Source organism: Colias philodice, chromosome 15 (assembly GCF_061535455.1).
Source record: "Colias philodice isolate Cphi_HAF_F1 chromosome 15, ilColPhil1 Martin Lab GWU primary, whole genome shotgun sequence".
Taxonomy (NCBI): domain Eukaryota; kingdom Metazoa; phylum Arthropoda; class Insecta; order Lepidoptera; family Pieridae; genus Colias; species Colias philodice.
In genome coordinates this window covers 10,966,736-10,984,516 of record NC_143100.1, presented here as the reverse complement: position 1 = coordinate 10,984,516, position 17,781 = coordinate 10,966,736, and the positions used below count along the sequence as shown (strand labels likewise).

At 33.2% G+C, this 17,781-nt stretch overlaps 1 protein-coding gene and 1 long non-coding RNA gene across 2 annotated transcripts in view; both read left to right on the top strand.

Moving 5' to 3' along the window:
• Positions 1-17,781, top strand: part of LOC149482501 (cholecystokinin receptor-like) — a 100,550-nt gene that overhangs the window by 69,879 nt on the left and 12,890 nt on the right. The window contains exon 9 of the mRNA XM_089704363.1: positions 202-305. Coding sequence (XP_089560489.1) covers positions 202-305 — 104 coding nt within the window. The remainder of the gene's footprint in view (positions 1-201; positions 306-17,781) is intronic.
• LOC149482503 (uncharacterized) lies at positions 3,049-4,595 on the top strand. Its single transcript, XR_016316695.1, has 3 exons — positions 3,049-3,622; positions 3,749-3,810; positions 3,885-4,595. It is a non-coding gene; the product is annotated as an uncharacterized LOC149482503 (long non-coding RNA).

Sequence of the window (17,781 nt, the reverse complement as noted above, 5' to 3'; positions counted from 1 at the left end):
AGCGTTTCTTATTCCTAAGGAAAATATCATATCCGCCTTTTCTGGTTCCTAAAATGATTGTAATTGTGTCTGGAAAGTCAGTTCTTTACCATTCTAACAAAAACAGTACTGAAATTCTCGCAGACAAAATAAGTACTATAAAAACAAACTTTTGCACGTAATCTAAATAACGATAACGATCTAATTACGATAGTTTTCCAGGTGGTGTTTCCCTAAGAAGTCCGAGGGCAAGCAGGCGACTCCGCCACCTTCCAGCCAAGACGTTACTGCTTGTATTATAAGGGGCAGCCACACTGGACGCACTGGTACGTAATTCATGTTTAAAAGGGGTATACGCGATTTAAATCTGTTAAAATATACGTTATCTGTGAATAAATACTCGCTTAATATCAAACACATGAAAATGAAATTAGCAAAAAGATCAAATTCATATTTGTAATTATTAGAGTTAATTGAGTACCTATGCAATCTAAATCGTAAATAAGAACATAAAATCGTAACCTAAACAGAACCACTTAACATACGTCTGTTTTTTATCAACGAAGTAAGGTTGAAATGAGACCTTCCTTTTGTATAGGCCAAGTATTTTAAACAATTAGTTTTGTACTTTTTAATATTTTTAACAAGTCAGTATACAATTTATAAGAGAAATAAAACAAATATATTTTAACGACACGTGAATCATGTATTTTACACTATACTTAATATAAACGCTACTACTAAATATTGATTACTTCATTACATTAGATTTTTAACATGAATAAAAATAATTTGTTGAAGATATTCAAATGGGACTAAGTCCTTTATATACTGACAGACGTTTTCAATATTCATGTTAAAATTGTACATAATATAGTATGCGTTTGATACAAGATGTATTACTGTTAATCCATCAAATGTGTTATATGTAGATAGATTGCCTCTAGCCTATTTCAGGCTTTATCTTATATATAAAATTCTCGTGTCACAATGTTAGTCTGCATACTCCTCCGAAACGGGTGGACCGATTCTCATGAAATTTTCTGTGCATATCGGGTAAGTCTGAGAATCGGCCAACATCTATTTTTCATATGTACCACGGGCGATGCCGGGGCGGACCGCTAGTTCTTGTATAAATCAGTCTTGAATATCGGTTTCTATGTATCAACTCTACTGTAATCAAACATCATCAAACATCAGTCAAGATTTAGAAATGCCTTATAGTAGGTATTATAACTTATAGTAGGTATTATTATAAACTGTAGGCATCATAAAGGAATCAAAATTACGAAGGACAAAATTACTTCAGAAGAAACTGTGGTAATTTTTATTTTTTAACTGACTTCAAAAAAAGGGATTAGGTTATCGGCCGGTATATATCTTTTAACGAAGTCTTGTTCAATTAATAAATGTTTTAGTTTGAATTCAAAAACAAATCTAATATATATAAGTTTGGGATATTAAAAATATGTTATGAGGATTCAAAAAATACATCTAGAAGAAGTCTTATTGAGTTAATGTTTGAGTGTGTTTCGTAGAAATGTAGGAACTACATGGCTTTGTCTTTGTTCCGATTCATCATTGATACTATAGTAACAGTTTGTGTTCAGATGGTAAACATCAATATCCTGATACTACTGTGATTCGGTTCCATCGACTATTTGTAATGAAAAATCATTATCAAGAGTTTGATTTCATAAACATTGAAGACAATAAAGTTGCTTGATAATTCGTTACCATGTTAATCTTAATACTATTATAAAGGCGAAAGTTTGTATGGATGTTTGTTACTCTTTCACGTAAAAACTACAGAACCGATTACAATGAAATTTAGCACACATATAGAGGGTAACTTGGATTAACACATAGGATAGGTTTTATCCCGGATATCCCACGGGAACGGGAACTATGCGGGTTTTCCTTTGAAAACGCGGGCGAAGCCGCGGGCGGAAATCTAGTTTTATATAATTTAAAGTCTTTTTGTTGATTTTTTTACAGTCAACTCAAGTTTCAGGTTAGGCAACTAAAAGGTCAGTTGAAAATTATGGCTTAACTTCAGAGGATATTTTAGCAAAGGGGCTTCATATTTATGATCCACTCGGTTTCACATAGGAGCAAAAAGTCTACGCAAGCCGGAACAATTTTAGCCTTGCGGTTTCGGATTATGTTACTTATTAAAACACAAAATGTGAAGAGGAATTATATTTAAATAAATCCTTCCGGGATTCACAATATTTATACGTGTAGTCTTTACCTTTCGTAAATAAAAAATTATCACATCAAATCAGCTAGTGTCTAAATAAAAATACGCTAGGGCCTATCCAAATACAGATTACGTGCATGCATGCACATTTGAGAATTTATATATTTTTTTTACGTATTTTAGTGGGCTTATGTTTCGTCACAATATATTAATGAAAGTTTATGTTCCGTAGAATTTACTGTTGAGAATTACTGCAGTGGCTATAAGTACTTATATTCGTTTTAACGTTTTATGTGAAAAGTATATAAAACATTAAAATTTAAACAAACAGAACTCGTAGATGAGATTTAATGAAATAAAAAATAAGCTTTTATAAACACATTTTAATAAATATACAAAATGAATGAAGACAAAATTATATCTTTGATGCTTAATATCATTATTAATATGATGATTAAAAATGCTTTCAAAGGATTATTATATGCTGTGTTCGTTATACTAGTTTTAAATAATGAATATTGTCGAAAGCTTTTGTACATTCATTCAATTTATAAAAAGCCAGTATTAAAATTACATAAAGAAATAATATTGTAATTTATTCAATGCAATAATATAATTGTTAGCACTAATCCAATTATCAATTCCCTATTACCTACCTAAGTGCATTTATTAAAACAAACCAAATCGAAGAACGCTAAGAACGAACGTTCATTGATAATATTAGTTTAGTAAAAATGACCGTTACTATCTTTACTATGAATAATTTCATGAATCTACAACATATCATAAGAAAGTCCTAAATATTTGGTAACACTTAAAATAAACACAATTTCATACTTTGAAGGTCAGTATTATATAGAGCTTAAGGTGATGAATTAATTTTTCTAACATTTACGGCCCTTTTTAAACCTTCGTAATTTTTATATTATTAAAGTTGTCGTGATGAAAATTCTTGACAAGAAAGTTCAATAGTAACACAATACGTCTACCGTTTTAGAAACATGATTCCATGATATTTTCTCGATAGAAAAAAAATACAAAGTTCTCATTGTTATTTTTTTTTAATCTCTGGCATCTTCAAAATAACAAACGTAAAGTTACGACTTTTTGGATATTAACTATAAAATATACAACCTATACGTCTACCGATTTAGAATTTTGAAATATGCGATGGTTTTGAAATAAACAAGAAATACTTGAAATTAGCGCGCGACCAGCCAATATATCGAGAGCCGCCCTGTACCTTCCTACCCCGATCGCTGCACGAGTCATTCCCGCTACGGCCGTCACACGGGGAACTTGTGTCGCTCGCGCAATCGTAACAAAGGGTGACAACACGATAAGACAAAATGAGACAAATGGGGACAATAAAGAAAATAAGAAGAAGAAACATAAAGGTTGGAGGAAAAAGAATGCTTACAATTGGAACAAATTAATGAAGTAAGTTGGTTTTATTTTAAATTTGATGATAATTGTATTATAGACGATGTTTGATATGTACCCCTGTTTTAAGTACATAACGAACGTGTAAGATTTTTTCATTTATAGCATAGATACTCTTTTCAGAAATCCGGAATCCAGAAGGAAAATAAACCCACTGATTGTTCACAATGTGAACCCACTCCTTCGTAAGTACCTTTATTCAGTCAAAAATGTATGTTATCAACGCTCTACTGGTTTTATCGCATGATTCCATTTTTAGCAAAAAGCAACAAAGTGCAAAGAAATAAAAAATCATGGTGAACTTAGTGGAAGTATGGTGGACATAATATGGAACAGGAGCTCATTGGAGTAGTATTATATTTAAAAAAAATACGAAAAAATTTCAAGAATTACATTTCTTAGTAGGTGGTAGATAAGTATGTTGTATAAAGAATTTGATATTGATATTTATTTCATTTATACTTACTACACCTGTGCGGGAAATTGCTTAGTACTAAAACAGGTTTATATTCATATTTACATAGTAATGTGAGTTTTCATTTCGAATAATTTTGTGTAAGTATATTAAATTGAGTTCCTGGGTGATCTGGAAACACAATTGGGCCCGGAAGATGGCGCTGCAGCCACTCCTCCTAATCACATGAACCGATTTGGATGAATATTTGTGTGCACATTTCATTGTTGTGGGATGATTGGTTGATTCGTTTTCACATTAGCTAATATTATGTATTTTTGTTGTAAACTTAATTTAATGTTTATAATACATTATTATTGGTATACATAAGCCAGTGTTCGTCTCACATTGCTGTACCTGCCTACCTACCCTACCAGGGCCTAACTTTGTTCTGGCTATTTTATTTTGATTATTTGTAATGAATAATTACAATTATAATAGAGTGCAAAAAATAAATACATGCGTCAATATATTTTGTGTTTTTTTTAAAACAATTTTTTTATTTAAAAAAATATCATTCCAACCGCGGCTTTGCCCGCGTGGAATTAGGTTATATCGTGAATCCTGTTTTTTCCCACAGAAGTGTTCAGTTCGGATAAAAAGTATCCAATGTGTAAATCCAGGCAATTAGCTATATTTTATCAAAATTGGTAATGTAGTCTTGACGTGATTAAGTAACAAATAACAAAAAAATATACAAATTAACATCCAAAGTTTCGCATCAGTTTTACTGTATTAGTGATATCTTCCACTCTTGACTTTGACTGAGAAAAATTAGGGTTTATAACTTCTTTCAGAAATAGTACCTTTCATTTCTGGGCATGATGTAATATCTACGTCAGCATCAAATTCTATCTAAATGAATTCAGTAGTCCGCGTTATTGAGTACCTACCATTTCATTTTTTCAGAGTAACAATATTTTTGTTATTTTAAAGATTATTTATAACCTGTATTATTTTGTAATAAAGTAAACATTACGAAATAATAATAATTATTAATAATGTCTAAGTAGTTGTTAAAAAGAAGATTATTTGTTTATAAGCAAGAAAATAAAACCAATAAATCAACAATTAAATAAACGTATAACAATATTATAACTGTATGACGACTCCATACATGTTTGTCCCGAGTCGGCCAGCGGCAGCGCGGCGAGTTTGCAAGAATGACTTCGCGCACACCCGCGTTCGCGATAGCGAGCTATTAGACTCCGCCCGCCAAGCAGTGGATTTTTTTTTGTGTATCGTCTTAATAATTTTCTCTGTTTACAAACCGGAGTGGGAAATCTCCTACGCGTTGCGTAACAAGAAATTGTACCGTATATATAAAGGTCTATAAATACACCACTAGTTTTTAATCAGTACAAAAAATTTTACAGGGTGTTAAGTATCTTTAACCAATCATACTTGTGTAAGAAATAATTAAAAACACTAACAAACAGAAATGTCCCAAAATTGTCCACATAAATATGTAAAAATTGTTAAACCTAAATTTAATCAATGACCCACACTTATAGGTATTGTGTTGTAATTTTCTAGCGTACGATTTCGAGTATGTCCGCCGCACAGATCCATTGATAAATTCCGGCAAACTCGCGTCCAAGCTCGCCATTCGCCCATTCCTCACCCCGCCACCCCCTTTCCCTCTGCGGCCTGCGCCCGCGTCGCACCCCAACGGCCCCCCGCCCCACCGCGACAAACAGTGCCAAATTGTTAGCGGAAGTGAAAACTTGCTTTTTTTCGTCGCGTTTGTTTACGTTCTTCCCGGTACGATGTCATATCAATTCACATCACGTCACGGGATTATGTACTTACTTATGCTTCGTGCGTTCTTTTTGAGTAGAGAAAATGCGAGTGCAGCAGTACGTAGGTATGTACAGATAAGAAGTACCCGAGTCCCGAACGCTCGATCGCCAAATGTACGAACCGTGGTAAATGCTTACCAGCAGGCGTTGTCACAAAATGTTTTCGTGTAATGTACTAGCGTATTTTGAAGAGGATCCTCGACGTAGTACGAATGTCGAATAACACTGCGGTTCATGAATTTCTCACAGCGGAGTTTGGAAGTCAGTGGATCGGTCGAGGCGGGCCTGCAGCTTGGGCTCCTCGCTCACCTGATCTCACACCCTTGGACCTCTTTTTGTGGAGTGAAATTAAGGTGATGAATTAATTTTTCTAACATTTACGGCCCTTTTTAAACCTTCGTAATTTTTATATTATTAAAGTTGTCGTGATGAAAATTCTTGACAAGAAAGTTCAATAGTAACACAATACGTCTACCGTTTTAGAAACATGATTCCATGATATTTTCTCGATAGAAAAAAAATACAAAGTTCTCATTGTTATTTTTTTATAATCTCTGGCATCTTCAAAATAACAAACGTAAAGTTACGACTTTTTGGATATTAACTATAAAATATACAACCTATACGTCTACCGATTTAGAATTTTGAAATATGCGATGGTTTTGAAATAAACAAGAAATACTTGAAATTAGCGCGCGACTAGCCAATATAGCGAGAGCCGCCCTGTACCTTCCTACCCCGATCGCTGCACGAGTCATTCCCGCTACGGCCGTCACACGGGGAACTTGTGTCGCTCGCGCAATCGTAAAAAAGGGTGACAACACGATAAGACAAATGGGGACAATAAAGAAAATAAGAAGAAGAAACATAAAGGTTGGAGGAAAAAGAATGCTTACAATTGGAACAAATTAATGAAGTAAGTTGGTTTTATTTTAAATTTGATGATAATTGTATTATAGACGATGTTTGATATGTACCCCTGTTTTAAGTACATAACGAATGTGTAAGATTTTTTCATTTATAGCATAGATAATCTTTTCAGAAATCCGGAATCCAGAAGGAAAATAAACCCACTGATTGTTCACAATGTGAACCCACTCCTTCGTAAGTACCTTTATTCAGTCAAAAATGTATGTTATCAACGTTCTACTGGTTTTATCGCATGATTCCATTTTGCGCAAAAAGCAACAAAGTGCAAAGAAATAAAAAATCATGGTGAACTTAGTGGAAGTATGGCGGACATAATATGGAACAGGAGCTCATTGGAGTAGTATTATATTTAAAAAAAATACGAAATAATTTCAAGAATTACATTTCTTAGAAGGTGGTAGATAAGTATGTTGTATAAAGAATTTGATGTTGATATTTATTTCATTTATACTTACTACACCTGTGCGGGAAATTGCTTAGTAATAAAACAGGTTTATATTCATATTTACATAGTAATGTGAGTTTTCATTTCGAAAAATTTTGTGTAAGTATATTAAATTGAGTTCCTGGGTGATCTGGAAACACAATTGGGCCCGGAAGATGGCGCTGCAGTCACTCCTCCTAATGACATGAACCGATTTTGATGAATATTTGTGTGCACATTTCATTTTTGTGGGATGATTGGTTGATTCGCTTTCACATTAGCTAATATTATGTATTTTTGTTGTTAGAAAGTAAACTTAATATAATGTTTATAATACACTAGCGACCCGCCCCGGCTTCGCACGGGTGCAATGGCGGCCGGCCGCGGCCGGTACCGCCGCAAACGCTACGTCCCGCAATTTTTAAATCTGTAATATCTTCGAAAATATTCACTTAAATCATACGGTGTAAAGGGCCATATAGATCTATATTAAATGAAAAATGTATTCAAGGTATTTTATTAGTTAAGGATTAATGCTGTATTGGTTAAAATCGCTTCGAAAATTAACCATTATTTGTCGTAAAAAGTAAATGACAAAAAAAAGTTATTGTGGGTTATCCATAAGAGATAGACATACACCATCGCGGACTTTTCTGTAGACCTTTTCAATGTGTATAATACTTAGTAGGTACATTATTTTGAAAAAACTCGTAGGGTTCAGCCTGCGTTTGCAATGTAAGCGGAAAAAATGTATTTTTTTACGACATCACATTAGAAACCTCAAAAATAACAGTACTTCTCCACTATTTAATGGATGTTATTATACATATAAACCTTCCTCTTGAATCACTCTATCTATTAAAAAAAACTGCATCAAAATCCGTTGCGTAGTTTCAAAGATTTAAGCGTACAAAGGGACATAGGGACATAGGGACATAGGGACAGAGAAAGCGACTTTGTTTTATACTATGTAGTGATTATTATTGGTATAAATAAGCCAGTGTTCGTCTCACATTGCTGTACCTGCCTACCTACCCTACCAGGGCCTAACTTTGTTCTGGCTATTTCATTTTGATTATTTGTAATGAATAATTACAAGTATAATAGAGTGCAAAAAATAAATACATGCGTCAATATATTTTGTGTTTTTTTTTAAACAATTTTTTTATTTAAAAAAATATCATTCCGACCGAAGCTTTGCCCGCGTGGAATTAGGTTATATCGTGAATCCTGTTTTATCCCACAGAAGTGTTCAGTTCGGATAAAAAGTATCCTATGTGTAAATCCAGGCAATTAGCTGTATTTTATCAAAATTGGTAATGTAGTCTTGACGTGATTAAGTAACAACTAACAAAAAAATATACAAATTAACATCCAAAGTTTCGCATCAGTTTTACTGTATTAGTGATATCTTCCACTCTTGACTTTGACTGAGAAGAATTAGGGTTTATAACTTCTTTCAGAAATAGTAAAAAAGAAATAAAAAGAAATAAAAATTTATTTTCAAGAAACAGGTACAGCATTATGTTCAGACCCTGACCTTCGAACTAGTGGTAAACTGTGTTTCGAAGGCCAGTTTCTTCCCAGTCTTTATATCTATATTATATTTATATGTTTCTGCAAACTCACAGTTTTATGTTTATACAGTAAAAATAGATAAAAGGAGAAAAAAAAATATAACTATATCTATACAAAAAAAAAAAAGGAAAAACTGAAGTTAATATTTCAATTTTAAGAAGTCATTCCCATTATAAATATTGTGTGCACGTATCTGTTCGCATATAATAAATATATATATATAGTGTGTGTGTGTGTGTGTGTGTGTGTGTGTGTGTGTTTGCATGTGTGTATGTGTTTGTGTGTGTGCATGTGTGTGTTTGTGTAGAGCATGTGAGTAAGTTAGTACGTATGACATGTGGGTGGGTGGTTGAATACGTCCTAGTGATTTACTATCATTAATTTTTCTGTTTCTTCGTAATCCATATCTTTTAGCCAATCTTTCACAACTCGTTTAATTTTATTATGATTTAAAACCCTAACGTTGTATTTACTATTTAACAAATTATACAATTTTGTTGCTAAGAATTCATATTGATGTTGAGCGAATTTGGATGAGGTTGAGGGGATAGGTAGCCGATTAAGTCTTTTTACCTCTGTATTAGAAAGATCTATCATGCGATGTTTTCTGCGGATGCACTGGTAAATATAAGATTTTCGAACACTAAGAACATTTGATTTGTTGTATATATCAGTTGTAGGATGTTTATAATTAAGGTAGAACATAACCTTAAGAACAGCCCTTTGCGCCCTTTCTACAGGCAGCATTAGAGTTTTGCAGGCTCCTCCCCAGACAGATATACAATAAGTTAGTATACAGTGGCAAAGAGCATTGTATACCTGGATGAGCAGAGTAGTGTTGGCAATAGACCGAAGATTTTTGAACACGAATATAAGTCTTCTGATTCTTTTTACTGTGCTATTTATATGTTGTTCCCATCTTAATTTGTCATCCATTATTACACCTAGATATCTTGTTTCGTAGGTTCTTTTAATTTCTTCACATGTGCAAATAGTATTCTGAGGAGTTGATGTTAATGTCCTATTGCAGGGGAATGAATGTAGAGTAATTTTGTATTGATTACCAGGCATGGAAGAAATTCTTTTACCAAAACAGATGTAGTTAGTTTTTTCAACATTTATTGACAACAGGCTATCTTCTAACCAAGCAGTGATTTTGCACATCTCTTTTTCAGTTATCAATTTCAAATCACTCCACGATTTGGCGTGGAAGATAACTACTGTATCATCAGCATACATGATTGTGTTTGCAGAATGTAAAGGGAGACTACATAACTCGTTTATGTACGCTAAAAACAACGTAGGTCCCAGTGTGCTCCCCTGTGGAACACCGTATGTGCAAGCTGCATTGCTGCTCGTTAAATTATCAAGGCGCACCACTTGCTCTCTATTAGTCAGATAGTCTTGCAGCCAGTCGATAGCTACACCTCTTATACCAAGGTTTTCAAGCCTTGAAATTAAGATAGGGACCGACACCGTGTCAAAAGCCTTACGCAAATCAAGGAACACACTGAGACACTTGTAACCATTATCCACATATGATGTGATTAGTGATGTTAGATGCAGGATTGCATCCTCGGTTGAACGGCCTGATAGTACCTTTCATTTCTGGGCATGATGTAATATCTACGTCAGCATCAAATTCAAATTCATCTAAATCAATTCAGTAGTCCGCGTTATTGAGTACCATTTCATTTTTTCAGAGTAACAATATTTTTTGTTATTTTAAAGATTATTTATAACCTGTATTATTTTGTAATAAAGTAAACATTACGAAATAATAATTATTAATAATGTCTAAGTAGTTGTTGGAAAGAAGATTATTTGTTTATAAGCAAGAAAATAAAACCAATAAATCAACAATTGAATAAATGTATAACAATATTATAACTGTATGACGACTCCATACATGTTTGTCCCGAGTCGGTCAGCGGCAGCGCGGCGAGTTTGCAAGAATGACTTCGCGCACACCCGCGTTCGCGATAGCGAGCTATTAGACTCCGCCCGCCAAGCAGTGGATTTTTTTTTGTGTATCGTCTTAAGTGAAAAAAGTGAGCCGGTTAGTGTCGAACAATTAAAACAGCGCATATTGGATGAAGTGAAAAGACAAAAAAACGTACCTACTTCTCTCGTTAAAAAACAATTTAATAAAACGTTCACGTCTGTGTATTGACAATGGTGGTGGACATTTTGAAGGACAATTGAAATACTTGTAAGGTTAGTTAAGATTATTGTAAACTAGCTTTCCGCCTGCGGCTTCGCCCGCGTTTTCAAAGAAAAACCCGCATAGTTCCCGTTCCCGTGGGATTTCCGGGATAAAACCTAGCCTATGTTACTCGTGAATAATGTAGCTTTCGAATGGTGAAAGAATTTTTAAAATCGGTCCAGTAGTTTATGAGCCTATTCATTACAATCAAACAAACAAACAAACAAAGTTTTCCTCTTTATAATATTAGTGTAGATACCAGCTGATTCTAACTTCTTAAATACGCCAAAATCGTTTTTTCTTTCATTACAGATTAGGTATTGTAAAAACAGCTGATTCTAACTTCTTAAATACGCCAAAATCGTTTTTTCTTTCAATTCAGATTAGGTATTGTAAATAGAGCTGATTCTAACTTCTTAAATACGCCAAAATCGTTTTTTCTTTCAATACAGAATAGCTTATTTTATTTTGATATTGTTTGTTTTGTAATTACATACCTACGTACCTATTTAATTTATTGTAAAAAGTAATTATGCCGGTCCTAAGCCTGGATGAAGTACCTATGAAGGGGAGATTTGAATTTAGGAATTAAACTAAATAAAGTTAGTAACTACCTACATGTCTTGTTTCATTTTATTGTCCAAGGTTAGGTAATACTATCAACGAATAAGTCAATGAACTCTGCAATGTGTCTATGATTTTAGTGAGACTTTCTTAAATAAACAAATGGTTATATCTTTGCTATTTATCGATATTATGTAATTCTTACATCATACATATGATAATAATGTATTCGCTAATATGTCCTTAAAGTTTTTGTACTGATTAAAAACTAGTGGTGTATATTGTTTGTTGATTTAAAAATGTTTTGTACATAGAGTTTACTGGAATTGTTTCTTTTTCATTGTCCTGGTGTTGTTCAACAGAGTGATTTTTATTTCCACGACATTCTTAGAAACATTATTATAGGATGCTTTATTTATTTTTTTATAATAAAAATGCGAAAGTGTGGTGGTTTATTCAGGTGACAATGAAGTGGTGTTATGATTATCTGGAGATAGTTAGGAGACTAAAGAGTGTCATAGGCTACGTTGTGCGGTGAAAAAAATTCATTTCCATGGGAATTTCCCGTACATATTTTGTAAATGCGAACAGAGAACAGGAAACTTCAGATATGACGGTCTCAAGAAGGTTTAGCCACTTGAGCAGGATATAGGTATTATGCGCATTTATATTTAAAGTATTATTATACACGCATGAACGCATTTTGCATTGTTGATAGAAGTAGAAGTATGACGACTGTACAATATTATATTATTCTAACAATAATGAGTTAGACCAACAACAAATAAAAAACATACTATTTCAATTATATTTTAATCTCTCACGCGTCCTACTATAACATACTGATTTAGTTACGAGCAAATAATGTACGTAGGACGCGTGAAGCTTTAACTAGCTGCGCTCCGCGGTTTCACAGGCGTGGCTCTGCTCCTGTTGGTCTTAGCGTGATGATATTATATAGCCTATAGCCTTCCTCGATGAATGCGCTATCTAACACCGTAAGAATTTTTCAAATCGGACCAGTAGTTCCTGAGATTAACGCGTTCAAACAAACAAACAAACTCTTCAGCTTTATAATATTAGTATAGATTAAGGTCCATTTCACAATCTACAGACGAGAAGTACGTAAAAATAAAAGTAATACCAACTATAAGGATTTCATTAGGTACAAAGTCCATACCTTTATTAAGGCAAAGTGTAGTTTAGGCTCTGACGCAGATTTACTGTATAGTCAATACGTTTAGCCATAAATCTCTCTGAAGTATCGTTGCGATGAATTAAACAGATTCTGATTGATTCGTTTTCAATCGACAAGGGAATTGGAATTCATACTGTATTCTCTGTATGCGTGTACTTTCATATTTGTCTAGTATGTTTGTTTGCTTGTAGATTTAGTTCGAGTGTGGAAATTCTATTAATATCTTAAATGTGACGTTCGCTCGCTTGTTTGACGATCAAATGGATGGATTTTGATAAAATACATTTTTTAATTTTGTCTTGTAAAGATACTACATAGATATTGAACCGATTGTGAAGCTTTCCACCCGCGGCTTCGCCCGCGCAGTAAAAGAAAAACCCGCATAGTTCCCGTTCCCGTGGTATTTCCGGGGTAAAAAGTAGCCTATATCCTTTCTCGGGTATCAAAATATCTCTATACCAAATTTCATGCAAATTGGTTCAGTAGTTAAGGCGTGATTGAGTAACAGACAGACAGACAGAGTTACTTTCGTATTCATAATAATAATAAGTATATACTATATATGTATGGATTTCACCTGGAAAAAACCACGTAATTGCTAATGGGAATAGACTTTATTTTTGCTAGTCGTGTTCAATCAAGCCAGTTAGTTTTGTGGAAAATATAGTTTATTACTTTCTTTCCTTCACTTTGTGGAGTCAGGATAAACTTTTCTTTCCTCCCTAATGAACTCATACAACACGATAAGATACTTTATCACCGTACACGCGGCAAACAAGGTAGACTATAACAAAACTAGCTCGAGCCTGCGGCTTCGCCCGCGTTTTCAAAGATGAAACCGCATATTTCCTGTTCTTGTGAGATTTCCGGGATACAAACTACCCTATGTGTCCAATCCAAGATACCATCTATGTTTGCCTCATGAAATACATTTTTTGCGTGAAAGAGTAACAAACATACTCACAAACTTTCGTATCTATAGATACTAATATTATAAAGCTGAAGAGTTTGTTTGTTTGTTTGTTTGAACGCGATAATCTCGGGAACTACGGGTCTGATTTAAAAAATTATTTCGGTGTTAGAAAACTCATTTATCGAGGAAGGTTATAGGCTATAATATATCATCACGCTACGACCAACAGGAGAGGAGCCACGGGGGTAAAACCGCGAGGAGCAGCTAGATTATAATATTAGTGGGGTATATTTAATGATACAAAAGCTTCTGTTAGTTTCTATCGCTAATTATAATTAATAAAAATTATTATAAGTCAGGTCCCCACAAAGCGAGCAGCCTCGCGAAGCAATTGCTGCGCAAAGTAGCTCTCTCAAATGGCAAGATCAAGGGCCATTGTTGAACTAGCTGCTTCGCGCAGCACTTGCTTCGCAAGGCTGCTTGCTCTGTGTGGACCCGGCTAATTAAACTAACAAAGCTCACATTTTGTTATTGTTAATTATTATATATGTTCTATGCATAAAGCTTGTATTTTATAAATCTAAAAAAGAACGTGAAAAAAGGCGCGTATGACCGTAGATTTTACTAGTCATTTTTAAATCCATTCTTTAGATGTTTCGTAGCCGTTATATTAATCCTATGAGCTTGTGAAAATATCTTTAGTATTTTCATAACAGACTGAACTCGAATAAAAACTAAAAAGGCATCCAATTTGCTTTGCTTTCGCTGCATTGCACTCATATTACATGTTTTAAAGAATAAAAACATCTTAAAATCTTTGTGTACTGAATTTTTTTTCTGAACTAGCCTTATGGCCCCCGGTTACGCCTATGTTAATCCTGGATAAAAAATGTTATAGAATTCTTAACTGGGTTAAAGAATTATTGAAAGTGGGTTTGTAGTTTTTAATTTAAAGAATTTCAAAAGAAGAATAATTAAAGTATTGAAGAAAGCATATCTTTAAATTCTATTTCCCTATATTATTTACCTTCCATATCCAGACAGTCAATATCGAATAGTTGCTTTTAAAGAGTTACAAATAGCCTTTACAGTTTAGACCGTTAAAATTTCCAGTTCTATTCGAATACTATCATACTATATCTAAAGAAAATAGGGACATAAATCTTCACCAATTTCCTTAAGTCAACAGCATTTAGGAAACTTGTTTTCGTACTGAAATTTGGGAATGTCTTTGGAATAGCAACATGCATGTATCCTTGGAACGTAATTCTGTTCGTTGCGTTTACGGAATATAAATTTCGTATGTACGGAACATTATCCATACTAATATTATAAATGCGAAAGTAACTCTGTCTGTCTTTCTGTTACTCAATCACGCCTTAGGTAACTACTGAACCAATAATTTGCATGAAATTTGATACCTGAGAAAGGACATAGGCTACCTTTTATTGCGAAATATGTACCACGGGCGAAGCCGGGGCGGATCACTAGTTTAAGATAAATTGGGTCTCTCAAATATTTTTCATCTTTTTTTATTATAATTTTGCTTTCATTAAATAATCCGCGGGCACTAGCGAGTTCGTCTGTTTAAATTAAGTTTTTTGTTTGCAATCCTTATCAGTTTAAAAAATTAAAGTATTCAAGTACTTATACCTACCTATACTTGGACTTGACAGGTGTCAACAGCAAAGTTAACATCAGCTGTTAGATTTTAAATTATAAAATTATTTAAAACGAATTGTATAGTACTTAAATAGAAAATATTAGTAATTATTAACCATTACATTGATGTACTAGTGAAAATTATTGTGAAACACACCTTCTATGGGATCTACGCAACGTTTTGTATAACGCGGAGGTCAACGTGTCAACGGTTATCCAAATTCAAACTTCTTCCATAAACCAGGGGAGTACTAGTTTTATAATTTCATATTTAATTATAAACAACACCTACATTCATTTGTTATACCAACACCGCTCATATTTAATGAGCTACGTCACAATAAATACATTGGCACAAAAGTTACCGTCTCACTTTGCTTGACAAGTTGGAAGCAATTTAGAAGACAAAAACTTATCGCCCCAGACAATATTATTCTTTACTCTTTACTACATCATACCGTTAAACACTTATCAACATTTAGTACTATCATAATAGTATTCAAATATAATTATCTCATACATTTTCTTTCATCTGTTTCAGCAACTAAAAAATACAACATGCTGACCCGCAAGGCAGTAGCTAAGGACATGGAGAACAAATTGATGTAGGATTTCAAAAAATGTTGGAAATTAGTAGTAAGACTAAATGTAAATTTATGTTGTGTACATTGCCATACCTACCTGGTTTGACACAAGAACAAAATAGATTAATTCATAATATGAATTTAAAATTGTATAATGTAACAAATCATCATCGTGATGCATTTATTTACTTTGACATTAATTTGTGTATTAAATCTTTTACTTTGACAAAGAATACAGTGTATCTGCCATCTAGATATAAGCGAGAACTTGCTATGTTAATAGCATATAATATTAACCAGTCTGGTACATGTTCGGTATCAGACCCTGGATCTACTATAATTTTATGTAGTAGTAATTATATACACCAACCTAGTGTTGACAGAAAATCTAGCCCTAAGCTAGATTTAAACTAGTATATAAGACAACAGCTAAGCAGACCTTTTCTATTGTACATCAAAACATTCAAGGCTTGGCTAGCAAATTATTAGAAATAGAATTGTTTTTAAATCATAATAGTATTAAGGTTTTTTGTGTAACAGAACATTGGCTTAAACAATGTCAGTTGTTAATAAATATTGATAATTATAAATTAAAAAGTATATACTTCAGGACATATGCTATTCATGGAGGTTCTCTTATTTTTGTACATAATAGTGTAAAATGCAAAGAACGAACTGACATTGTTAGTCTTTCTGTAGAACGGACCATTGAACTGTCCTGTGTTGAACTGGAGCGTTACATTATTGTTTGCGTTTATAGACCCCCTTCCAGTGACTATAATATGTTTGAGACAGTCATGGAAGAAATATTAAAGCGTTTAAGTAGGAGTAAAAAAAAAGTTATAGTATGTGGTGATTTTAATATTGATATACTTTTACAAACACAAACGGCAACACGAATTGTTAATTTGTTTCAGTCATTTAATCTGTATAAACTTTTTAATGAACCCACACGAATTACACCTACTTCTGCAACCTGTATTGATAATATATACTGCGACTGCATCTGTTTAGAGAAAAATATTCTCAATACACTCACTTCGGATCACTGTGGCCAGAAAGTAGTTTTTGAATGGGATTGCTTACCTGAATTTAAAAGAATTAATGTTAGGCCTATAACTAAAAAAGGCATTAATAAATTTAGAGATAATATTAATAAAAATCTGCCCGTACTGAATGATCAATCCTGTCATAATAATCCTTGTGAAATGTTTAAAAATCTTTTTAATTTAGTTCATAATGAATTTGAAAAAATATTTAAAGTTAAATCTTTAAATATTACCAAGGATTTACCATTTAGTAAATGGGCGACACCTAGCATACATAGGTGTAGGATCGTTCTTTATGAGTTATATGGTATGAAGCAATATAATAAAGACCCATCTTTTCTTAGATATGTTAGAAATTACTCAAAAACTTTTAAAATTGTTTGTTTTACTGCGAAGCGTTTGTATATCAGAGATAAAATACGCGACTCGGATAATAAAGTTAAAACAGTTTGGTCTTTTATTAATGGTGAAATGGGTAAAAGCAAATCAAGTAATACCATAAAACTTGTACATAATGGCATGGTTATTGACAAAAATGCTGATGTTGCGCTTGCTTTTGAAGATTTCTTTAGTAGTGTTCCTGCTAGCATTACTAATAATTTAAACTCGTCTTCAGTACTTGCAGAGACCTTTTTGAGGGACCATGTTGCGGGGTGCAGTACATTATTTCAATTGCGTCACGTAACTGCTAATGATATTGTTACAGCATTTAAGACACTTAATTTAAAAAACACTTGTGATCTTTGGGGAATGTCCGTAAATTTAGTTAATAATATAATAGAAAATATTGCA